Source organism: Cervus canadensis, chromosome 24, assembly GCF_019320065.1.
Source record: "Cervus canadensis isolate Bull #8, Minnesota chromosome 24, ASM1932006v1, whole genome shotgun sequence".
NCBI lineage: Eukaryota > Metazoa > Chordata > Mammalia > Artiodactyla > Cervidae > Cervus > Cervus canadensis.
In genome coordinates, this window is record NC_057409.1 from 22,945,517 (window position 1) to 22,970,422 (window position 24,906).

At 43.5% G+C, this 24,906-nt stretch overlaps 2 protein-coding genes across 2 annotated transcripts in view; one reads left to right on the plus strand and one right to left on the minus strand.

Annotated features, from left to right (window-relative positions):
- Nucleotides 1-2,156: 2,156 nt before the first annotated feature.
- Nucleotides 2,157-9,771, minus strand: MRPL44 (mitochondrial ribosomal protein L44). Its single transcript, XM_043444784.1, has 4 exons — nt 9,557-9,771; nt 7,537-8,005; nt 3,837-4,015; nt 2,157-3,010 (listed from the first exon to the last, which is right to left on the minus strand). Exons 1-4 carry the CDS (start codon nt 9,733-9,735, stop codon nt 2,839-2,841), a joined length of 999 nt encoding a protein of 332 aa, XP_043300719.1. The 5' UTR covers nt 9,736-9,771; the 3' UTR covers nt 2,157-2,838.
- A 3,975-nt stretch (nt 9,772-13,746) lies between these two features.
- The window catches only part of WDFY1 (WD repeat and FYVE domain containing 1), a 51,707-nt gene continuing 40,547 nt past the window's right edge, over nt 13,747-24,906 (plus strand). Inside the window, exon 1 of the mRNA XM_043444783.1 lies at nt 13,747-13,954. Coding sequence (XP_043300718.1) covers nt 13,818-13,954 — 137 coding nt within the window. The 5' untranslated portion in view covers nt 13,747-13,817. The remainder of the gene's footprint in view (nt 13,955-24,906) is intronic.

Here is a 24,906-nt window from a genome sequence, read left to right on the forward strand (position 1 = left end):
CCTATTTTATATATGCATATAATAACAGTATGAACTACAGTAAAAAAGAATGATGCTTAGATAATTGAGTCTATAGACATCAATATTACACTTTTGGGTAAGGAACCTTTTGGGGGCTGAGGAAACTGGAGGATGGGAGTGTCAGAATTTCAAAGTAAATGACTTCAACATCTTTCTCCGGTACGAAGGTTGAGTCAGTGCTCTCATATCCAATCAACTTCCCACAGTCGTAACGACGGTCTTCTCAACATGGACTAGACATCAGTCAAAAAGGGGTCCTGGAATGGTCACTGAATGCTCTTGAGTACAGTCCTTTAGGCAATACCCTCATACCCACATGCTCCTCTTGCCCACACATCAAACTTCTGTAATACTTACTCTCATATAGCAAATTAAGTAGTCGTTCAAGTTGGTCCCAAGTTTCAAGCTACTTCACATGGAAGTGCGAGAGTGTATAAATTGTCTTCTGCATTCTAGTTCATGGTATTTTAATTGGTGCTTTTTACAGGTACCGGCTTCTCTGGTGTTTCAGATGGTAAAGAATCTGCCTGCAATGGAGACCCAGGTTCAATCCCTGGGTCAGGAAAATCCCCTCAAGAAGCAATTGGCTACCCACTCCCAGTATTCTTGCCTGGAGAATTCCATGGACAGAGGAGCCTGGCAGGCTACAGTCCACGGGGTCACAAAGTCAGACACGACTGAGCAACTAATGCTACACTAGAAAGTAGTTTTTATGAACTAGAGAGCTAGACTTGTTCCACGTGTAACCCTAAAAGCATTCAAGGATTAGAAGCTTGAAAAACCTAAGGGTGAAGATAATTCCCCTCCAAACTTGTAGATTACGGTCTTGCAAACTGCCCTGAGCAGGAGATATCTACCAGTAGAACTGACAGAGGAGGAAAGGATTATTCAGTTTGCAACTGAGTTCTCCAAAGACTTTTGGAAAAAAAAAGTTCAACTAAAATAAAATTAGAACACTGCTCTAGCACATGCTGGATGAGAAGTGGTTGGAGGATACATACCATCTTTTGCTTCCCAGAAACTTTTTATATAGTATCTCTTTCCTGTGTTGTCAATGAGATGCTTATGTGTCTACTTGTGGATGATACATGTAAGGGTAGCATTTCACTATTGGGTTTGGTCCTCTATCCCTGTGCTGAATTATTAGGAGCTGGAGTTACTCTCAAAAGAAAGGTGAAGAAGTTTACCCTTAACCTAACTAATCCAGCCAACTAGGTAATTCTCAAACTCCCCTTCAAAAGCAGTCTCTGTGTTAGCTGTCATAGCTGTAAGTCTTCTTTTTTCACCTTGTTTAGTTGCCAAGTCGTATCCAACCCTTTGTGACGGCTCAAGTCCACTGGACTCCTCCATCCATGGGATTTCCCAGGCAAGAATACTGGAGTGGGTTCTGTTTCCTTCTCCAGTAAGTCCTCCTAGATGATATTAAGTCCACTTTGAAACTGCTGCCTGAGACTGGTTAGGAGTTTCAAAGACTCTTCCTCTTCCTTTACAAAAAGATCTCATGGCAGAAAGTGTTACCAGTTTAAACATTTTACCTCTTTTCTATTCTTAACTCCCACTTTTCTTGTTAACTTCTGGGGAGTGACTGCTGGCAGACTGAAACTGAAAATTATTACTGTTGCCAAAAAGTTGAAAAGAAATAAAGGGAGTTTGCAGTAGGAGGATTACTGAATTGAACACAAAGGATTAAAGAATCAGAAAGACACACTCTTAAGATGTGTCTTCTACTGAATTAAATGTGTTACAATAAGATATTTAACAGCCATGCTTGGGACATGGTCGCTGTGATTATGGAATACTGCTGCTGCTGCTAAGTCGCTTCAGTCATGTCCGACTCTGTGTGACCCCATAGACGGCAGCCCACCAGGCTCCCCCGTCTCTGGGATTCTCCAGGCAAGAACACTGGAGTGGCTTGCCATTTCCTTCTGCAATGCATGAAAGTGAAAAGTGAAAGTGAAGTCACTCAGTCGTGTCCAACTCTTAGTGACCCCATGGACTGCAGCCTACCAGGCTCCTCGTCCATGGGCTTTTCCAGGCAAGAGTACTGGAGTGGGTTGCCATTGCCTTCTCCCATAGAATACTAAACTGATAAATACATACTTTATTCTTCCATTAGCTTCAATGTTTTAATCTGCTTTTGATTTTCATGTTTTATTTTAAAAGCATAAAATGTACATCCCCGCCATTCATTTTATGGAAATTAAATAGCTATGAAATTAACTTGCATACAGAATTTTAAACCTAGGCTTCTCTTACCATGGACCACAGGCTCTAGGAACACAGGCTCGGTAGTCGCCACCTAAGTTATCGTAAATGCCTAATTGTTATAATCAGCACCTGACATTTCTAAAGGTTAAAAGTTATAACTATTTTAGCTAAAACTGTACTAGAGAGGCAGAGTTCACTAATCTGGGTATATCAAATTAAGCTACAATGAAATACAAGAAGAATAACTTTTTTAACTGGCATTCCAGCAAACTTCATGTAAAACATACATTCAAATTATGATATGTCAAAGTCAGAAGGGAATAAAATATACCTAACTGTACAAGTTAAATACAATAATAAGATCAAGAATTTGAGTTAAAATTTATCAGGAAAATACCAAAAGATCAAAAGATTTTTGACAGAACAAAAATGACTAAAAAGAAAATAAAAGAAGTGACCTGATAAATACTTGTTCAATTTTAGGAACTCAGTATGAAGAATAAGACACATTTCTTTACAATTTAAAAAATGTCCAGCTTGGATCATTTTTTGACGCTTGTTCGTCTCGCTCTTTTGCTCACAAGTTTCAGGCTGCGTGTCTCCGGCTGCCTAGCTGGCAGCGATGGTCTTTCCTGCTCTCACGGGCTCTTTGGGCCTACAGTAGTCCCAGGGCCGGCGATTCTCAGTGAACCCGTAAAGTTTCCTAAGTGCCACTCGAGCAGCTTCTTCTTCTGCAACCAGTACTGTCTCCCCAGGGCCTTCTGCAATCAGCTTTTTATCACTAGGAATAAAATGCAACAATAGCCTGAAATTACATGGTGCATCATAAAACAAAGCACACACATCAGTTTTCCCTGGTCTAATTTTGGCAGCAATATTCACCAAAGCTATCAGAAATATTGTGCCTTTTCTTTTCTTTCTATCAGCAGTGTATGAACTCCTGATGAAGGATGCGTTTAAGGCTTGCCAATCTGATAAGCAAGAGCATCTCATTTTGCTTTGCACTTCAATTAAAACTAAAGATGAAACATCTTATAACACCATCAATTTTCTCCTTTGCAATGTCTTCAACTGCTTTTATACCTACAAAGTCCTATGTCATATAAAATCAGAAAAATATTTACCTAAATTTTAAAAGTCATTATAAATATTCACACTTTACACTTAACACTTCTATCCACCTGAAATCAACCTGAGGCAGGTCAACTGTTACTAAGAAACCTAAAAGTTCTCAGCATAGGCTAACTTATTTTGATGGACAACATTCAGTTTCTTTTTCAGTTCTAGGCTCAGTTGAAGGGTTACAAGTGTGGACTGGGGTTAAATCTCTATTACAAGTCAAATTTTTTCTAAAGAAATATTTAGATTAGCAGGATACTCCATGAGATTTCTATCGTGAATGGTTGGTTAACAAAAGCTACTATTAGCAAACCACAGATTATCTACCTTCCCCTAAGGATGACCAGCAGGAAAGGAAGTAGTGACTAGATCACCAAAGGAATGAGGTTTTCAAAAAATCTTTTAATGCAATTCGAGGTTTATTGAATTGTGAAAAGTCAGTTTTTAAAACTTCTGATCAATATTATGAAAATTAAAATTTTACTAACCAGTATAAGCCAACAAAATACAGAGGCAAAGCTGTGGTGCTTCCAGACTGCCTAGTGAGTCTAGATTCAGGAAGTGAAATATTCCTTTTCTTCAGTTCTTGTACCAGTAGCCCCATGGGATTTATTATCTTCCAAATCTCAAAGAGTTCTTTTCCCGTCATTTGAGTAATTAAGAAGTCCTGCATGTAAAAACATAATTTATACATTTAAATTAGTATAAGGAAAATAAGGACCATAATTCAAAGTTCACTTTTAACAGAAATTTTAAAATTCAACACGATTAAGAGGTATGAGCTACTATGTACTGCATTGACCAAAAAAGTCCCTTTGGGTTTTCCATAAGATGTGACAGAATAACCTAAAGAAACTTTTTGGGCAACTCAACATAAAATAAGGAAAGTATAAGGGTATGTTGTACAGCAAAGGGAACATGCTCCTCAAGGTTTCTTCCTGGAATGACCTTCTTGGGGCAAATGTCACTTCTGTAAAACTTCCCTAACCCTGCTGGAATTGGCAGTCGCCTCCTCTGAGCTCCCTCTATGCCTTACAGTACCTGGGGGCACTGTCCACATTCCACTCTCTCTGCCTGTGAGCTGTGAGCAAAGATCGAAGCCTATTAAACTCCAGTTCCAGTGCCTGGCACAGTGCCTGCACACAGGAAACAATAACTATTAGGTGACAAATGAATGAAGTAAGACCATTCAAACCAGTCAGTTCTACTATGGAGACTGGCTGTGCTCACCACTAGACCACCAACACAGTTAGTTCTACTATGGGAGATGTCACAGCTCTTGACTGAGAAATAAGATATTTGAATTATCTATCTTTATGAGGATCTATAATTGGAATTGTCAACAAAGGCACTCAAATATGGTAAACAAGTATTTCCAAAATGGCCTCATGACTACCCTGTGAAAATTTCAAAATGGTGACCAAAATTGTTTAAGACAGTTCTAAGACTCTACATAAGCTATAGTGATTGAGAGAGAATGGAGGTCAAGGGAGGATTTTGTTACAGTTTCTTTAGAAAAAAATATTCAATTGCAGGGGAAAGAGGGGGCAGGTGAGGCTTTCCTTTTCACCTCAAGCCTAGAGGGCTTCAAAGGGTCCCTGGCCTCTGAATATGAGGCAATGGGCATTCAGTCAACTGGCAGTCAACACATACTCCTGTTTAAAGCAACAGTCTAGTTACCTGCAGTAATGGGGCCGAAGTCCACACCTGATGTCAGGGGTATAAAAATCCTTAAGACCTGAAGTGGAATTCACAGCAGGGATGTCATTTTGAAAGGAACCCTTTCCAGAAAACTGGAAGCTGACAAGCACATGAAGGTATATGGCTGTAAGGTTCCAGCTGGGAACAAAACGCTCACTAGTGTCTGTTTTAAACAGTGAGCAGACTCAGGAAGCATTAAACCAGCTTTTAGCCATCAAGTCAAGTCAACACCTTCTGCTTTCCTTTCCATTTCCCTCAGCTCCATCTCCAGAGGTGTCAGTTAACATACCTGCTTCCATCAGACAGACAGACAGATAAGTCCTGGCTGGGAAGTTGGAAGGGAGACCTTACCTATGAATGAAGTCTGAGTGCTGGTTAATGCGAGTGTCCTTCTTGATCAAAATGATCAGATCAACTTAGTGTCAAAACTAAATACATAGATTCCAACAGTAAGGGATACTGGTTTAAAACACCTGATTTCAAAGGCCTGAATCAAGACTCTTTTTGTGACTTAACGTGATTGCCTGGACTATCCATTATGTAAGAAAAGACCTTTCATCCAAAAGCAAAGAATAAAACTTCTCTTAATTGACAACGTCTAAAAGGACAGTGGAGTTAAATCACACCAATTAAGTGTTTTAATTAAACAAGCTATGGGCTAACAAGGAAGCAGGCGTACATAATCCAAGTCTTACTCGCTCACTTGTGTCTGACTCTGCAGCCCCACGGACTGTATCCCGCCAGGCTCCTCTATCCATGGGATTTTCCAGTCCAGAATACTGGAGTGGGTAGCCATGCTGATCCCGGGATCAAACCTGGGTCTCCTGAGTTGCAGGGGGATTCCTTACCATCTGAGCCACCAGCAAAGCCCAGAATAGGGACTCAGAAATCCAAGACTGTATTACTCAGAAGAGCAGAACAACAGCTGGTACTTAAGCAAGGAGCTCTCAAGTCACACTACACCTTCCGGCCATGTCCTTTGGACTCTTTAACTCACTAAACACCTGAGTGTCTATTGTGCAGGCATTACCCTTGTCCCTTAGGATGTAAAGCTAAAAACATGGCTTGCAGTCCTGCCATGAGGTGAACATTAAATTTAATATTTAATTCACCTCTGATGTTGTCCTCAATAATAAGAGACAACTGGAATAATAATGATACTATCATAAAAAGCTTTTTTTAGAAAAGGCAGAGGAACCAGAGATCACACTGCCAACATCTGTTGTATCATTGAAAAAGCAAGAGGGTTCCAGAAAAACATCTCCTTCTGTTTTATTGACTATGCAAAAGCCTTTGACTGGGCAGATCACAACAAACTCAAAAATTCTTAGAGACGGGAATACCAGACCACCTGACCTGCCTCTTGAGAAATCTGTATGGAGGTCAGGGAGCAACAGTTAGAACTGGACATGGAACAAGAAACTGATTCCAAATAGGAAAAGGAGTACATCAAGGCTGTATATCGTCACCCTGCTTATTTAATTTATATGCAGAGGACATCATGTGAAATCCTGGGCCGGATGAACTACAAGCTAGAATCAAGACTGCAGGGAGAAATATCAATAACCTCAGATATGCCGATGACACCACTCTAATGCCAGAAAGCGAAGAGGAACTAAAAAGCCTCTTGATGAAAAGGAATGTGAAAAAGCTGGCCTGAGGCTCAACATTCAGAAACTAGGATCATGGCATCTGGCCCCATCACTTCATGGCAAATAGATGGGGAGATGGTGGAAACAGTGACAATTTTTTTGGGCTCCAAAACCACTGCAGATGGTGACTGCAGCCATGAAATTAAAAGATGCTTGCTCCTCGGAAGAAAAGTTACGACCAACCTAGACAGCATGTTAAAAAGCAGAGACATGACTTTGCCAACAAAGGTTCGTCTAGTCAAGGCTATGGTTTTTCCAATAGTAATGTCTGGATGTGAGAGTTGGATTATAAAGAAAGCTGAGCGCCAAAGAATTGATGTTTTTGAACTGTGGTGTTGGAGAAGACTCTTGAGGGTCCCTTGGATTGCAAGGAGATCCAACCAGTCCATCCTAAAGGAGTCCAGTCCTGGTTGTTCATTAGAAGGACTGAATGCTGAAGCTGAAACTCCAATACTTTGGCCACCTGATACAAAGAACTGACTCCTTGGAAAAGACTCTGATGATGGGAAAGATTGAAGGCAGGAGGAGAAGGGGACGACAGAGGATGAGATGGCTGGATAGCATCACCAACTCAATGGACACAAGTTTGAGTAAACTCTGGGAGTTGATCATGGACAGGGAGGCCTGGCATGCTGCAGTCCATGGACTCGCAAAGAGTCGGACATGACTGAGTGACTGAAGTGAACTGATAAAAAGCTTTAGGTCTTTCTCAGTTTAGATCAGGAGAAAAATTCACATGTAACCTGCCAAGGTCATAGCACAAAGAAGTAAAGTACAAAAAATTTTTCTTTCTACCTCAAGCATGTTCTAGCATGTGCAACTAACAATCACCTACCCTGATGAAGAGTGCAGTCCTCTCGGGTCCGCTGCTCTGTAGCAAGGCTCCAATTACGGCAAAGAAAGTCTGCCGTAACACAGCTGGGGGGACAGGGAATTCGGCGCTCAGCGTCAGTTGCTCCACCGCTAAGTTTCTGGCCACATGACACACCACGTCCTCACTGGTGAGATAGTCAACCAGACTTTTAGTGCCTTCCATGGGCAAGTCTGGGAACGCATCCTCAAAAAACTGCATCAGGCATGTCTGTGAAAAAGATGTCCCTTGTTCAGAGAGTTCTTGATTATCTTTGAGGTTCAGAAGAACAGCTTCCTTCTCTATTCCGAGTTTTTGGCGTTTGGCCTCCTCGCTTTTGATATAGCAGCTATTAACAAACGCAGTTTTGAGAAGATCTAACGAAAAAGTTTCCTGTAACCGAGGGCCAAATGCTTGTATTTCAGCATGGTAATCCCAGTTGGGTTTCTCTGAACTGAAAATGTAAAATAGAAGACAGTAAGACACAGTAAAGAGAACAAGATGTTGCAGTGACGCAAACATTTCTCATTGTGATGCAATTTTCTTTAATCATATAAAGAAAATTTTAAAAGATTGAGCTTCATTTTAATTCCAGAATCTGATTTTCTAAAAATTGAATCTTATGTCAGATGATTACTTGTGGTCCTTTGCTGGATCAATTGTCCCTCTGAGTCAATTGCCACATCAAAGCAGTTCATCAACAGAGACTAAAACCTTATCCTCACTTTTAGGTTCTACTGTTATAACCACAGAACTATGCTTTATACTTACACATGAAATACAAATTATAATTTCATATGTTCAAGTCATAAACACTAAGTACATTATATTTATCTTGTATTTTAAGATTTGAAAGCATTCATTGAAAATTAGCAATAAAATCTAGCATCAATATTTTAAGTAGGTTAAAACTTCACAATCATTCTCAAGGACTAAAAGGTCTTTTTAAAACTAAAGACAATAAACCAAAAATAAAATTCTCAAGTAAAAAAGGGTTGCAACACATAAAGGTCTGGGTTGTAAGTCATTAAAATATATATAATCTATATAATATATAAAGTTTTAACAACTATAAAAGCCTAAAACGACTAACTTCACTATAACCAAATGTAGATCAAGAAGGAACACTATTTTATTATTTTTAGGAAAAAACTTAATATTCTGTGTTGAAAAAATATAGGACTACGAACATATATATTCCTACCACGTGTATAAACTAGATCGGCTTTTTTGGCGGGGAGGGCAATATTGAAGTAGCTATCAATTTTCATACTAAATTTCCAAAGGAGCAATAACTTCAAAGCTATTCGGTGTTACTCGGTTGTAATAGCAACAGTAACTCAAACACGCACCAAACGGAGCCATCAAAGAGTGAGGTGCATTTATTTGTACGGCCACGACTATACGTCAAAGAAACATTATTAAAAAGATGCAAAACCTCATGTATAGGGGGATCTTTTCTGGAGCTATAGAAAGATCTGAGGGTCTTCCTACCAGACTTTCCATTAGCAGAACAAGATTAATTATGGCAAAAACCTAAAGCCAAACTGTTTGCTTTCCTCTGGACAGCGGACTTGTGATTGTGTACTTTTTTTTCTCTTTCTTACTTGCCCTATAGCGCAATACTGTTGTGTGCTTTCCTCCCTCTTGTCCGGACCCAAGGAATTCTGAGGCCGCAATACAACGCAGGGGCTAAGATACACAAGCCCGGGTAAAGGTTACCCTCCAGCCGGCCTTATTTCTCACAAGTCTCAGTCTACAGGACTCCAAATGGGAGTTCCAAGAGCGTCGGGGGCAGCCACGCGCCCAACTCCTCGGCAGAAATGCATTCCCTTGGCCTCCGCCACGCGTCCACGACCCGCGGGTGTCTTTATCGCACAACTAGGGTCAAGCCAGGAGCAAACGAGCGATGAGCAGCCCTACCCGCCACCCGGTCGAATCCGTGGGGGAGCGCGCCCCGGCTCCACGACCGCCACCCCTAACCTCTTCCCCGGTTGACTCCTACCGGCGCACCGGCGGCGGCGGGCACCGGAGCAGGCGCCACCGCTCTAACTCCTTCTGAAACCGCAAAGCGGCGCGAATTCCCTTCTTCACTCCCCGAACCGGCGGGGCGAGAGTGGGGCCGGCCGTTGCCAAAAGGCAACGGGGACCTCGCAGCAGCAACCTCGTCAGGCCGGATGCCATTGCACCGGAGAAAGCAATGAAGGGCGGAAGGAGGAAAGCCGGAGCAGTGTCGCGGTAACACAGTTCCCCCGGAAACCGGGAGACGCGGGAGAGGCGGGGGCTGAGCCGGCGCCCGGTGGGTGGAGGCCAGTGGGGGTGTTTTAGCGGGCATGCGCAAACGTTGGGTTTTGTTTTGTTTAGTTTTTTTATTTTTTCCCCTCAGTTCAGTCCAGTGGCTCAGTCGTATCTGGCTCTTTGCCGTCCCACCATCTCATCCTCTGTCGTCCCCTTCTTCTCCTGCCTTCGATCTTTTCCAATGAGTCGGTTCTTCACATAAGGTGGCCAAAGTATTGAAGCTTCAGTTTCAGCATCAGTCCTTCCAATGAATATTGCTTTCTTACCAAACTATTAATTTATTTTTTAAACTTAATATTAAGTCACCAAAAAAGATTGTCTGAATCCTCAAATTTTGAACTGCCCACAAAACATGTAGATGTTGAAAGAGCACCTCTTGCTGTGATCTCTCTACTTGTTAATGGCATCCCCCATAGTCACCCAAGTTGGACTCCTATGTCTTCAGTTGTTCCTATTTCCACAAATACCCTCTTTTGTCCAGGTGGCAAGTCTTCTTTCAGTTTATTTCCACAGGAGCTATCTGATGGCTAGCCTACTCCTCTCCTAGGTTATTGTAGTCAGCCTCCACTGTAATCAATCTTCTTCCTTCCTTTCTTCCTGGACACATCTCACTCACATTCACCTCCCTGAAAACTGGTTCATAACAACATACAGGGGGTGGTGACCAAAACCATCCCAAAGCATGCTACGACTTAGCTCAAGAATCTTCAGTGTTAGGATCTGGCAAAGATTCTCCTTGACCAAACTTCAGTCTGGCTTCTCTAAGCCCTCTTCTCAACAAGGCTTCCACCTCAGGCTCTAGTCTGTCCCCTTGACAGACCTGCATCACAGTTTCAACAAGAAAGTTAAGTCAGTTTAGAGAGGCTCCCCTCACCCGATGTCTGACAATCCTTGATATCTTATCAAATTCATAAACCTTACTATCCTCCAGTTATGTCTGATCACCCTGGCCTGCCTTTTGTACGAATTCTGTAAACTTAGTTGAGGCAGAATCCCTTAGTACGCCTGATGTTTCCTCCTAGTACGTTTCCAGCCACTAACCTCTACCCTACTCCTTGGCTTTAAATCCCCACTTCAGTTCAGTTTAGCCTCTCAGTTGTATCCAGCTCTTTGCGACCCCTTGGACTGCAGCACACCAGGTTTCCCCGTCCATCACCAACTCCTGGAGATTGCTCAAAGTCATGTCCATCCAGTCGGTGATGCCATCCAGCCATCTCATCCTCTGTTGTCCCCTTCTCCTCCCGCCTTCAATCTTTCTCAGCATCAGGGTCTTTTCCAATGAGTCATTTCTTCGCATCAGGTGGCCAAAGTACTGGAGTTTGAGCTTCAGCATCAGTCCTTGCAGTATGTATTCAGGACTGATTTCCTTTAGGATGGACTGGTTGGATCTCCTTGCAGTCCAAGGGACTTTCAAGAATCTTCTCCAATACTACAGTTCAAAAATCACCACTTGTCCATGTTGTGTTGGAAACTGAGCCCAGTTCTCTGCTGGGGTCTCTTTTCCCCTGTTTTTAGGGGAATAGTTCCTAAAAAGTTCCTAAATAGAATGTTATTAACCTGTCCAGCTCTCATTTTTCTTTGATAGGTCATACAACTCAGTTCAGATCTCTTAGCTTAACCAATCAAGAGGAAGAATCTGAATGGTTCATTCCCGTTTGTAAAAGGGTTCCCTATGGGCAGGGAGAGAAGAAAAGAGGGATTTGACACACATGGCAAAACAAGCTGATGTATTTCTGGGTGAAGCAAGTTCTCGCAGAAGAGGTGAGAGGGGATTGTGATTGGGCTTTGTGTTACACTGCATGTGAAATACTGAAAATTCATGGAATGTCATTCACATAAATTTAAGAAAGCACAAGGAACTGTTATTTTTGTATTTCATTAACTGAGAGAAATACTCTAATAAATGATCTACTAATATAGTTGGAAAGAGGAGTATTAAAGAAAATGGGGGGCCACAGTTTTTTGCTTATAGAAAAATGCTCTAGTCACTGACCTTTCCTGAGTTCCAAAGAGTAGTTACTAATTAGGGGACTGAGGGAACACAGAAACAAAGGAAAAGCAGCCAGCAAGAAAAGTAATAATAGCTTAAACAATAGTTCAGCAATAACAGTCCTCGCTCCTCCTCAAGGGAGAGTCTAGCAATCTGATACATATCTTTGAGTTGTTTTGCAGAAACTAAGACCCCCCCTCCACCCAGGTGGAGAATGGTGACTATACGCTGACCAAAAGCACGTGTACCCTAGACCAGTCAGAACCAGAAGGCTGACGATTAAGATTTCTAAGCACGTGTACCCTAGACCAGTCAGAACCAGAAGGCTGACGATTAAGATTTCTAAACATAACGCATCACCACCAAGCAACCAGAAGAAAGTCATGAGTTGCAACCCTTACCCAAATGTTGCCTTTAAAACCTTCCCTGAAAGCCATTCTGGGAGTTGGCTCTTTTGAGCGTGAGCTGCCTGTTCTCCTTCTCTTAGTTGCTTGGTCATTTTTTTTTTTTTCTTTCTTTTACGACCCCACATACTGTAGCCCACCAGGCTCCTCTGTCCATGGAATTCTCCAGGCAAGAATACTGGAGTGGGTAGCCACTCCCTTTTTGAGGGGAATCTTCTCTACCCAGAGATCAAACCTGGGTCTCCTGTGTTGCAGGGAGATTCTTTTCTGTTTGAGCCATCAGGGAAGCCACCCTGCAAATAAATACTGACTTTCCTTCACTACAGTGTGGTGTCAGTAGCTTTGCTGTGCTTTGGGCTAACAGATCCAAATTCAGTTCAGCAACATTTATGCGCACATTTATGCTCCACAGATACTAGCTGTGAGCATCCAGCCAGCTCCCAGCAACACCCAAGTCTGGCTGACAGTACCAGGCCAACTCCTAGAAGTCAAGGGCTGCTTTTCTCTTTCTCATAGCTTTATGACCTTAAACAAGTGATTCGACTTCTCCATCGTTCAGTTTTCTCATTTCCAAAGTGAGACTGCGAGCGCACTCACCTCTTCACCTCTTAAATTGTTATCTGGATGAAAATAACCCATGTCAAAAAGTTATGGTTTTCCAGTAGTCATGTATGGATATGAGAGTTGGACTATAAAGAAAGCTGAGGCCAAAGAATTAATGCTTTTAAACTGTGGTATTGGAGGAGACTCTTGAGAGTCCCTTGAACTGCAAGATCAAACCAGTCAATCCTAAACGAAATCAGTCCTGACTATTCATTGGAAAGACTGATGCTGAAGTTGAAGCTCCAATACTTTGGCCACCTGATGCGAAGAGCTGCCTCGTTGGAAAAGACCCTGATGTTGGGAAAGATTGAAGGCAAGAGGAGAAGGGAACGACAGAAGATGAGATGGTTGGATGGCATCACCGACTCAATGGACATGAGTTTGAGCAATCTCCGGGAGTTGGTGATGGACAGGGAAGGCTGGTGTGCTGCAGTCCATGGGGTCGCAAAGAGCCGTACACGACTGAGTGACTGAACTGACTGAACTCAATAAAGATTTTAGGATCGTGCTTGGTATACAGTCACCACTCTGTGAGTGCCTTTCAAAGATTCTAAATTGCATTCTTATTTTTCGCACTTTAACATGTCTGGAATGGAAGTGTGGTCCAAACAAAGGCTTCTTAGAATGGATACAGTATAGTATTGTTATTTTCGATAGGTTCTAGTTTAAGGGACAATTTCTTTTCACCGCCAACTGCTCAATCCATTCCTGGACCCATGAGTTTCCTTTTCGAACTTTGTAACCTCCCCCACTTCTCAGGCGAGCCCCTTTACAGGCCTCTCTCCTGGCCACGTAATTTTTAGCTGCGCGGCTTCCTCAGCCAATACGGTAGACGGCGGAAGCACTCGGGAGCTTACGGCGGCGCGGCACCCACGCGGCCGAGGGAGCCGAAGCGAAACCCAACTGGTCCCCGCCCGCCCGCAGTCAGCTGATGGGCCGCCCGTCGCGGAGACCGCCGCCGCCGCTCGAACATGGCGGCCGAGATCCACTCCAGGCCGCAGAGCAGCCGCCCGGTGCTGCTGAGCAAGATCGAGGGGCACCAGGACACCGTCACGGCCGCGCTGCTCATCCCCAAGGAGGACGGAGTGATCACGGCCAGCGAAGACAGGTAGGGCCGGCGGCTGGTGCGCGGCGGGGCCGAGGCGCGACGAGGGCTGCCCGGATTCCACCGGCGCCCGGGTGTGGGGGCCGTGGGGGTCGCCGGCCGCGGCCCTCTCCGCGTGGGGGCGTCTACGGCCCCCGGGTCCCGCGGCCCGTCGGCCCCCGCCAGCCCGTCTGGGTCGCCGGGACCCCCTCCCTCGAGTTCCCGCCCGTGGGGTTCCTCTAGTCTCGTCCCGCCGCCGCGCTTCTCTGGTCCCCGACCCCGGTCCGTGCTTCGCACTTCCCGGTCCGGGACACCTGTCCCAACCCCCGGCCACTGCACTCCCCCAGCCCGAGACCCTCATCCCCGCCGCGCCCCTCTGGTCCGAGACCCCCCATGGTATGCCCTTCGAGCCCGGGACCCCCGCTTACCCCAACTCTCCTTTGCCCAGAGCTGGAAGCGTCCCCTCCGCTGTCCGTTCCAGGCCGCCTTCTCTGGGAGCCAGGACTGGCCTCCGGTTCCCGCGGGACCGGGTGCCAAGGATCCCCTTCTTGCAACAAATCTCCCGGGGCTTCAGCACACTTCTGCCCTATACTGGGGTTTACACCTCTCTTTGGGCGCTCACCAGGTCTCTAGATCAGTTACTTTTCCACAGCTGTTAGAACCACCTGAATTGTTATTTACAAAACAATGTGTGTCCCCCCCCCCAAAAGTGACTCACTTAAAAAAAGACTCTAAGAATAATAAAAATGCTGTTATTTTTAAAGAAATTTGATATTTCCACTGTTAATGGAAAACCAGTTATCCCTTGCCATAAAAAATTGATGGCTAAAACGTTCATCTATGTGCACCTAAAGTCAGCTCTGTCTTGTTAACGGGGCGTCTTGCTCATCATACTTTGGGAAACACTGATCCGGTGCGATTTTCTCATTCTCCCCAAGAGGCAACTGAGGTTCGTGGGGAGGCACAGAAATGCACCCCAAGATTCCCCAGTCCAGCTCTCTGGTCTTTCCAGGGTTTTGTGATTGGATGGGAGAGAGATTGTTTGTGTTGTAACTTTAGGGTTTTGTAAACCCTTGAAAGTTTCAAAGGTTAGTGGCTTTACTGTGGGAATTTGGAGGAAATGACTGATGTTTTTGAGAGAAACTGTTTGCTTGCTGCAGTGAGTGTTCTTAAACGGTGATACTGCAAAAGTGGAAAGTCTTTCTGGAAGAAGGAGGGTTCTGCTGTTTTGTTAAAGTGGGAGGCAAGGTACAGCCTTTCCTCAATAGTTTTTGTAGTCAGTAGTTTTGAGGGCCTGCTCCCACTGAGAAGAGGAAACCTGAAACCCCCGGCGCCTATTTGACCTTTGTATTTTGCTTTTGAGTTGAGTTTGTTGTGAGCAGGCAATTTAGGAGTAACTAACCGCAAACGAGGTGGAGAGTGATTGGTTAAACCTGGATGTGGGTGTGTCACTGGGAAGGAGTAGGAAACTGGGGTACCTGAGCCACAGGCAGAAATTGTTCTTGTTCAGTTGCTAAGTCTCCTGTCCTCTCAGGGAGAAGAGGGGACTGTTTAAAAAAAAAGACAAAGGACAGAATAATGATATTTGCATGATATGAACATAGATGGAGACATCACTTTATACAAGTTAGCTGTCTTTGTTCAGTAAAATATTTTAGTAATGACTCATGTGTGTTGGGTAAATTGCTGAGTATTTGTGATTACTGGCCAGGAGCAGTGTTGATCAATGTTTTATGGAAAGTGATTACTTAACTGCTCTGGGACTGAAGTGTTCCGGGAGACACTTTCATGGAGGCACAGCAGGGTCCTGGCAGACGACTGGACCGGGTGGGGGTTGGGGCCTCGGGTTTCTAATTTGTGTTTCAGGCCCATGGAACTTCCTGGGAGGCAGGACACTCTTTGTAGCAGGTTCTACACTTTATGAGATTTATGAAAGCACATGGCTATGAGGTTTTTGTTGTTGTTGGATGTGGTGGTTTGTTTTTACATTGTCATAAGTCTGTGTCATATTCTTCAACCGTTTGTTTATTCACTCATTTATAGATTCAGAAACAATCTCCTTATTGAGTGCCAGGCCCTAGACAGAACAAGGAGCAAAAGTCATAGCACTTGCCCTTATGTAACTTCTGATTCATTATTTTATGGCCTCCAACCTGATAGAACCAGCCAGGGAATAGAACACTGACCACCGTTTATCATCAAACAAGCATTTATTGGGCATTTACTGTGTGCCAGGCCCATCTTAGATCTGTGGGTAGAAAACACGGACGCTGAAATTGCTGTTCGCAAAGGGCTGGATGGTGTGGTGAAGAGATGGCCTGTGCTCTCCACTCCCTGGGTGCTGGGGAGACAGAAGGGAAGGAGGGTCCTTGGGTGAGCGCTGGGTTTCAAGAAAAGCCTCCTGGAGGAGATATCATTGATGAAAGGTGGGGTCTCTGTGACCCTGGTCCAGGCAGAGGGAAAGGACAGGAGGGAATCGCAGGCGGTACAGAACCATGGTTATTTCTAGATGCCCAGAGCAGAAAGTGTACTGAGAGCTGGAAGGCCCAGTGTCCTGTTATAGAAGGATCTTCCTTGTGTGCCACTGTTAAGATTTGGACTTCAGTTTGTGAGCAGTGGGGGACCATCAAAGAGTTTAGAGCAAGCAAAGACACCATCAGAATGTGTACTTGAAATCTTTCTTTTTTTCAAAATATTTATTCGTTTACTTGGCACGAGGGGGTCTTAGGTGCATCATGTGTGTGCTTGATCACTCTGTCATGTCTGACTCTTTGTGACCTCATGGGCTGTAGCCCGCCTGGCCCCTTTGTCCCTGGGATTGTCCAGGTAAGAATATTGGACTGGGTTGCCATTTCCTCCTCCAGGGAATCTTCGCGACCTAGGGATCTAACCTGCATCTCTTGCTTCTCCTGCATTGGCAGGCGGATTCTTTACCACTGCACCACCTGGAAGACCCCTGTGAGTTCTTTTTAGTTGTGGCATGTGGGATCTAACTCCGTGACCGGGGATCCATCCCAGGACCGCTGTATTGGGACTGTGGACCATCAGGGAAGTCCTCCAGAATTTGTGCTTTAAAAATAGCAAAGTTAACCTTTTAAAAGTCCCCTCCCTCTTTCAGTACAGAATTGGACCAATGTATGTAACTGCATCCAGTCCTCACATCTGCCTGTGAGGTGGGTTCAGTCACTTTCTCTTATCGACAGTTCCAAAATTGAAGGTATTGTAAAAGTCAGAGGTGTTTTTGTTTGTTTTTGTGAGTTAGGCCTGAAAACTCATTGGTGCTAAAACTTGATCTCCGTAGTTGAGAGTATTTGTAATCTTCATTTATTCCATGTGGCATGAGTATTCATTTGTTTTACTGCAGAGATACCAATGCATTTTATTGCGGGTCCCACGGGGACTTTTATGGAACATAGTGTAGGTGTAATGGGCATTTGGCCATTTAGAAAACTGGGGCGCAAGGGGCACTGAAGTAATTATTAATGCCCAAGGTCACATTGCCAGTAAATGACGGGAATGAGATTTGAACCCAGGTCTGACTCTGAGGCCCTGGTTCTTTCTGCCATGTACCTGGCCCTGCATGTTTGGAGACGCTGAGTTAAGGCAGTGTCAGTGGTTGACTACACCAGCAGCAAGTGTAAAATGCTAGGATTCTGCCTTTTGCCCTCCCCCCACCCTCCCCTGCCCCCGCCGCTGTCCTCTGGGGGGAGGGGAACATTAGGCAATATCTGGAGATATTTTGGTTGTCATAACTGGGGGAGGGTACTCTGGAATCTAGTGGGTAGAGGATGTTGAACAGCCTGTAACACTCAGGACAGTCCCTCATGGAAAGGATTGTCCAGCCCCAAGTGTCATTAATGCCGAGTTGGAGAAACCCTTGTCTAGGCTTAATGCACTTGTTTGTCTGATTTGTCTAGACAGTGGTTCTCAAAGCTTGCATGTGCATCAGTGTCACCTGGAGAGGGATCTTGTTAAAGCACAAAGATCCTGGTTCAGTAAGTCTGGGGCTGGGCCCCAGAGTTTCCCTTTCTGTCAGGTTCCCAGTGATGTCCACGCTGATGCTGCTGGTCACACTTGGAGGTCCATTGCTTTATGCAAAAGAATTATTCATCGTGCTTGTCTGTGGAGAGGCACCGGGAAAGAATATTGTTTATACCTTATCCTCTTTTTTTTTTTTTTTGGTCAGTTTATGGGATGTATTTGCCTGGAGCCATTTACATATACCCATCTATTTCCTAGTAAAACCAAACTACATCTGATAGTGCTAAATACAGAGAATTCCCCCAAGGAGTAATAAACTAATATGGAGGATTCAGCTTAATTCCATGGGACCTGGAGTCACTGCTAATGGTTTGGGCAGCAAGTTTAGGGGTCTAATCGGAAACCTTCAGGGATTACTGTGCCCTGAAGGGTTGACAGAGAATGGTGCTGCTCTTTCACATGCATTCATTTGTATTTTGTTGAGGCTTCCCAGGTGGCTCAGTGATAAAAGAATCTGCCTGCCAGTGCAGGAGATGTGGGTTCAATCCCTGCGTCAGGAAGATCCTTGAGGAGGAAATCACAACCCACTCTAGTATTTATTGCCTGGGAAGTCCCATGGACAAAGGAGCTTGGCGAGCTACAGTCCATGGGGTCTCAGAGTTGGACGCATCTGAACGACTAAGCACACACACACAGATTCCTTTGTTTAAGCTTCGTTCTTCATGAAACCTTAGTATTTTTAAATTTTAGTTTTCAGTTAGTTGCACGTTGGAACTAGAATATCTGAGCAGGCAGCGTAGAAAATTGATGCACTGGTAAAGTGAAAAAATGATATTCTGGAGTCAGTGGAGTATGACTGTCTTTCTAGTCAGGAAACTGTAAAAATAAAAGTAATAACCTCAGTATTACATTTCAGAATTTAGCTGCAGCAGTCATTTTCCTGGTCAGAGAAACAAAGTGAGACTGTACTTTCAGGACAGAACTGAAATGTGAGGCAACAGGAAATGATTCCCCGGACACGTTTGCTTTCTGAACTTCTTTGCTTTGAGTTGCACCAACAATTTAGACAGTTGGTTGAAAAGGATAGATAGCATTTTTTTAAAGGTAAAATCTTACTAAAAGTCTTACCAGTAAGTTCAGGCTGTGGGCTAGCTATCTTCATTTTTGAAAAATAGAGTTTGGAGAGCTGCTTGCTGATACTACTGTTTCAGGGGCCTAAAGGTCAAGGTTGATTTCTGCAAGAAACTGTTTTGTTTGGCCTAAGTCAAACAAAGAGAGATTGCGTATATTTTAGGATATTGCACTTAGGCTGGTAAGCAATAGAGATCACAGAAGACCAACTTTTAAAATATTTTTGGTAGCATCTTCCTCCCCCCCCCCCCCCCATTACATTAGCTGTTTATTTTTGTTTGTTTGTTTGTTTCCTTTTAGACATTTGTAAGCATATTAAGATGGGTTGAAGGAAAACTGTATATTTAGTAGATGTTCTCATAGAAACAATGCTAAATAAACAAGCAACTTGATTTTTAAGTGTTATCCTTGGGAGGAAACCTGGTGTCGCTGGAAGTTTTCAGTTTATACAGAGAACCAGAATGTTAACTGCTGTATTTTTGTTGTCTTGCAGTGCCTAAAAATAGACTTTCATTTGTGTTACACAATGAAGTGAAGAAGTGAGATGTTGGAAGCCTGGGCAGGAAAGCGTCTGTTGCTGTGTCGTTAGGAGTGGGTTTTCATTAAGATCATTTTCTTTTATAGCATAGTTTAGAACAGATTCTGAATCTTGGATGCCTGAGTTTGAATCCTAGCCATGTGACCTTGGGCAGGTTACTTTTTTCTCCCAGTGTTGTAGTTTTGTCATCTGTAAAATGGAGATAAATAAGGCTCCAGGCTCCTAATTGTGGGAATTAGATGAATTCACATGTAAAGCACTTTGAACTGTACCTGGCACAGAGGAGGCACTTCATGTGTGTTGGCTATTATTATTTTCCATCCCATTTATTTTGCACTTAATTGCTTTAATCTCATCAGAAGCTAAACATGTCTTTGCTTACTGTGACTTTTGAGTATGCATGTGCGTGCGTGCTCAGTTGTGTCTGACTCTGGCATCTCTGGCGTCTCCTGCATTGCAGGTGTGTTCTTTACCACTGAGCCACATAGGAAGCCCCTGGTATATATGTGTGTGTGCAAATAAAGTGAAAAATCTCTTGCCTGAATAGAATAGTTTCAGAGCAATAGATGCTTTCCTGTCCAGGCTTCTGACTTCTCACTTCTTCACTTTATTTTGTAACACAAATGAAAGAGTCTATTTTTAGGCACTGCGAGACAACAAAAATATAGCAGTTAACTTTCTGGTTTTGTGTATAAACTGAGAGCTTCTACTTCGGGGGTCCCTTACAGACCTTAGATCTTATAACTGTCTTTGAGTCATGCCTTTTCAGCATTTCCGCGTTTGGTCGCTTACAAGTCATGTCAGTCCCATGTTTCTATTTATAAAAGTCCTTGCCCTGCTCGCTGTGTTAGGGAACCCCCAGACCACTGCCGGGTTCCTGGATTCAGGACGAGGACTGCCATTGTGTGGTCATCCTCCCGGCCGCGATGTATTACAGTGGGAGGACAGGAAACAAAATCGATGAAGGGAAAGGTATGGGGTGAAGTCCAGAGGAAACCAGGCGTGAGCTTCCAGGAGTCCCGGCCCTGTAGAGACTCTCAGGAGATGTTCCATTCCCCCAGCCAGGAGTTATCCCTGCACGTGTGAAATACTCACACTGGCTACCTGCAAGCTGGTTAGAGGCTCAGGCTACCCAGGCTCTCACTGGGGGATGTTCCTGAAGGCAGCCTCTGCCTCACATGTGCCAAAATCCCAGACTCCCAGAAGGAAAGCAGGAGGTCAGTGGTCTCTCAAATGGCAGTTTGGTTTTTGTTTCATTTTTTTTCCCCATATTTATTTATTTGGCCATGCCAGGTCTTAGTTGTGGCATGCAAACTCTTGGTTGTGGCTTGTGGCATTTAGTTCCTTGACCAGGGATCAAACCCAGGCCCTCTGCATCGGGAGCTCAGAATCTTAATCCCTGGACCCCCAGGGAAGTCGCTCAAATGTTAGTTTGAGAAAATCCTCAATAAATAAATCTGGAAGAAGCTTGGACCAGAATTGCGAAATAGCTTCACTGTCTCCAGCTGTTTTTCTTTTGTTTGCCCTTGTGTTTCAAGGGTGTGAAGAGTTTGGAACGTTTTTTTGTTTTTTTTTTTAATTCGGAAGTTAATGTTGCATGGACCCTACGTGGACTGACTCCATCCTCTCCTCCTGCTCCTCAGAGGTTGTAATAGGTTTTACCCTCCTGGGTAGCACAGAGGTCACAAAAGATAATTTTGAGGCTGACAGTGGAAACATAGCAACAGGAATGGTTCCTTAAGTCAGAAAGAAAACATGTTCTCAGGTAGAAGACCCAGCCACCCGGCTTGTGGAGCCATTATTCTAATTTAGGGGCTGGCAAAGGTGCATGTGTCCTTTGCCCCTGGGTAAAAGTCTGCCGGTGACAGAATCAGCAGTCTGAGGGTCACTGTCGTCGTGGACAGGATTCCTTCCCTAGACTGTAGAAGGGGATGGAAATTTAAATTGTCTAAGCTAATCTGATTTTCCTTTATACAAAAAAGACTAGTTCCCCTGCCTTTCAGTTGTTAATTCAGTAAAAATCTAGTGTTTTCCCCCTTTGTTATTCAAAGAGGAAGGCTGCTTTCTGCCCTAGTAATGAATAAGGCAAAGTTCAAGAGACGTGGCTGGAAGGAAACTGCTGTTTATTTGATAAAAGCAGATAGAACCATTAGGGCTTCTCTGGTGGCTCATTGTTAAGGAACCCAGCTGACAATATAGGAGACGTGGGTTCGATGCCGTGGTAGGGAAGATCCCCTGGAGGAGGAACTGGCAACCCACTCCAGTATTCTTGCCTGGGAAATCCCGTGGACAGAGGAGCCTGGTGGGCTACAGTCCATGGGGTCACAAAAGAGTCGGGTACGAGTGAAGCGACTGAAACAAGATTGTACCACATCCTCTCCTCCTCTCCCTTTTAGGCTAACATCTTAGTGTTATATCAGAAGAAATTACTTGGGCTATCAGAATTGCACATTTTTATCTGTAACCCTGGAGGTACTGTCAGACTAGGAAAAAACATCCTTTGTAGTAGGTAACACAAATGTTTGGTCATTTACCAAGGTATAAAATAACATCATTAATCCTAAGAGCGACTGGAAAATCAGGTTTCCCCAAACTTACTTTTTTCCCCAAGTTTAAAAGAAATCAGGAAACAGGCTTGGGGCTTAATTTGTAACACATGCTATATTCTGTGTTCTTTTAAGCCAATTCAATGAATAAGCCCTGTGTATCAGTTTACAATTTAAAGATGACTAAATTGCTTTAATTTAGCTGTTTGGGGATGATCAGGGTGTTTTTTGGAGAGCTTTTTGGGGATGATCAGGGTGTTTTTTGGAGAGCTATTTGGGGATGATCAGGGTGTTTTTTGGAGAGCTATTTGGGGATGATCAGGGTGTTTTTTGGAGAGCTTTTTGGGGATGATCAGGGTGTTTTTGGAGAGCTTTTTGAAAGAGCTGGTTTTAGAAATGCTGATATATCAGGCAAGGTAGAAATTGGCCTTTTGGGATTTTATAGAAACACCTGTGTGCTGTTTGAATCTCTTTATCAAAGTATGGGCATGATTTTCAAAGTAATCATACCAGAAAATAATATATTACTGAACCCAAATGTATGTTCTCATTGAGCGATAGGTTTGAAAACAGTATTAATCATGTCTTGCCCAAGGTGCCTCCTGGTTTGAGAGCCAGTGCTTTTCAGGAGGAAAATTATGCTTTAATCTGGCTTTTCTCTACTGTGTTGTAGCATATGTAAATGAGATTTTATAAACTTGGTGATTTCCTAAAGTATGTTTGTAACTCGCTTTTGATCAGTTCTTTGACAGAGTGAAACCAAGGGGCTGGAAAAGATCAAAGGAACCTCTTTTCCTCATCAGGAGTATCTGTGAGCAGGTCACAGATTCATTTCCCTGGAATAGGTGCTTCTTTCTTAAACCTGTTGGTTTTAGTCTGATTTTTATGTATCTACTCTAGTAAGGTACTTCCAATGAATGTTCAGGACTGATCTCTTTTAGGATGGACTGGTTGGATCTTCTTGCAGTTCAAGGGACCCTCAAGAGTCTTCTCTAGCACCACAGTTCAAAAGCATCAATTCTTCGGCACTCAGCTTTCTTTATAGTCCAACTCTCACATCCATATGTGACTATTGGAAAAACCATAGCTTTGACTAGATGGACCTTTGTTGGCAAAGTCATGTCTCTGCTTTTTAATATACTGTCTAGGTTTGTCATAGCTTTTTTTCCAAGGAGCAAGCATCTTTTAATTTCATGGCTGTACTCACCATCTGCAGGTATTTTGGAGCCCAAGAAAAGAAAGTCTGTCACTATTTCCACTGTTTCCCCATCTATTTGCCATGAAATGATGGGACCAGATGCCATGATCTTTTAGTTTTTTGAATGTTGAGTTTTAAGCCAGCTTTTTCACTCTCCTATTTTGCTTTCATCAAGAGGCTCTTGAGTTCTTCTTCACTTTCTGCCATTAGAGTGGTGTCATCTGCATATATGAGGTTATTAATATTTCTCCCAGCCATCTTGATTCCAGCTTGTGCTTAATCCAGCCCAGCATTTCACATGATGTACTCTGTATATAAGTTAAACAAGCAGGGTGACAATATACAGCCTTGACCTACTCCTTTCCTAGTTTGGAACCAGCCCATTGTTCTGTGTCCGGTTCTAACTGTGGCTTCTTGACCTGCATACAGATTTCTCAGGAGGCAGTTAAAGTGGTCTGGTATTCCCACCTCTTTGAGAATTTTCCACAGGTTGTTGTGATCCACACAGTCAAAAGCTTTAGCATTGTCAGTGAAGCAGAAGTACATGTTTTTCTGGAATTCTCTTGCTTTTGCTGTGATACAGCAGAAGTTGGAAATTTGATCTCTGGTTTCTCTGCCTTTTCTAAGTGCAACTTGAACATCTGGATGTTCTTGGTTCACGTACTGTTGAAGCCTAGTTTGGAGAATTTTGAGCATTACTTTGCTGGCATGTGAGATGAGTGCAATTGTGCAGTAGTTTGAACATTCTTTAGCATTGTTTCTCTTTGGGATTGGAATGAAAACTGACCTTTTCCAGTCCTGAGGCCACTACTGAGTTTTCCAAATTTGCTGGCATATTGAGTGCAACACTTTAATAGCATCATCTTTTAGGACTTGAAATAGCTCAGCTGGAATTCCATCACCTTCACTAGCTTTGTTCGTAGTGATGCTTCATAAGATCCACTTGACTTCCCATTCCAGGATGTCTGATTCTAGGTGAGTAATCACACAGTCGTGGCTATCTGGCTCATTAAGATCTTTTTTGTATAGTTCTTCTGTGTATTCTTGTCACCTTTTCTTAGTATCTTCTACTTCTGTTAGGCCCATACTGTTTCTATCCTTTATTGTGCCCCTCTTTGCATGAAATGTTCCCTTGTTATATATAATTTTCTTCAAGAGATAGATCTCTAGTCTTTCCCATTCTATTGTTTTCCTGTGTTTCTTTGCACTGATCACCGAGGAAGGCTTTCTTACCTCTCTTTGCTATTCTTTGGAACTCTGCATTCAGATAGGTGTATCTTTCCTTTTCTCCTTTGCCTTTAGCTTCTCTTCTTTTCTCATTTATTTATAAGGCCTTCTCAGACAACCATTTTGCCTTTTTCCATTTCTTTTTCTTGGGGATGGTCTTGATCACTGTCTCCTGTACAATGTCACGAACCTCCATCCATAGTTCTTCAGGCATTCTATCAGATCTCAACCCTTGAATCTGTTTGTCACTTCTACTATATAATCCTAAGGAATTTGATTTAGGTCATTCCTGAATGGTCTAGTGGTTTTCCCTACTTCCTTCAATTTAAGTCTTAATTTGGCAATTAGGAGTTCA

What these genes read in the sequence shown, in the direction of transcription:
- MRPL44 (XM_043444784.1), bottom strand. Translation starts at nt 9,735, where the DNA reads ATGGCATCCGGCCTGACGAGGTTGCTGCTGCGAGGTCCCCGTTGCCTT. An exon ending in CCGCCGCCGCCGGTGCGCCG is followed by an intron (nt 8,006 to 9,556) that starts GTAGGAGTCAAC and finishes TTACATTTTCAG; the next exon opens with TTCAGAGAAACCCAACTGGG. An exon ending in TATTTTGTTGGCTTATACTG is followed by an intron (nt 3,011 to 3,836) that starts GTTAGTAAAATT and finishes TTTTATTCCTAG; the next exon opens with TGATAAAAAGCTGATTGCAG.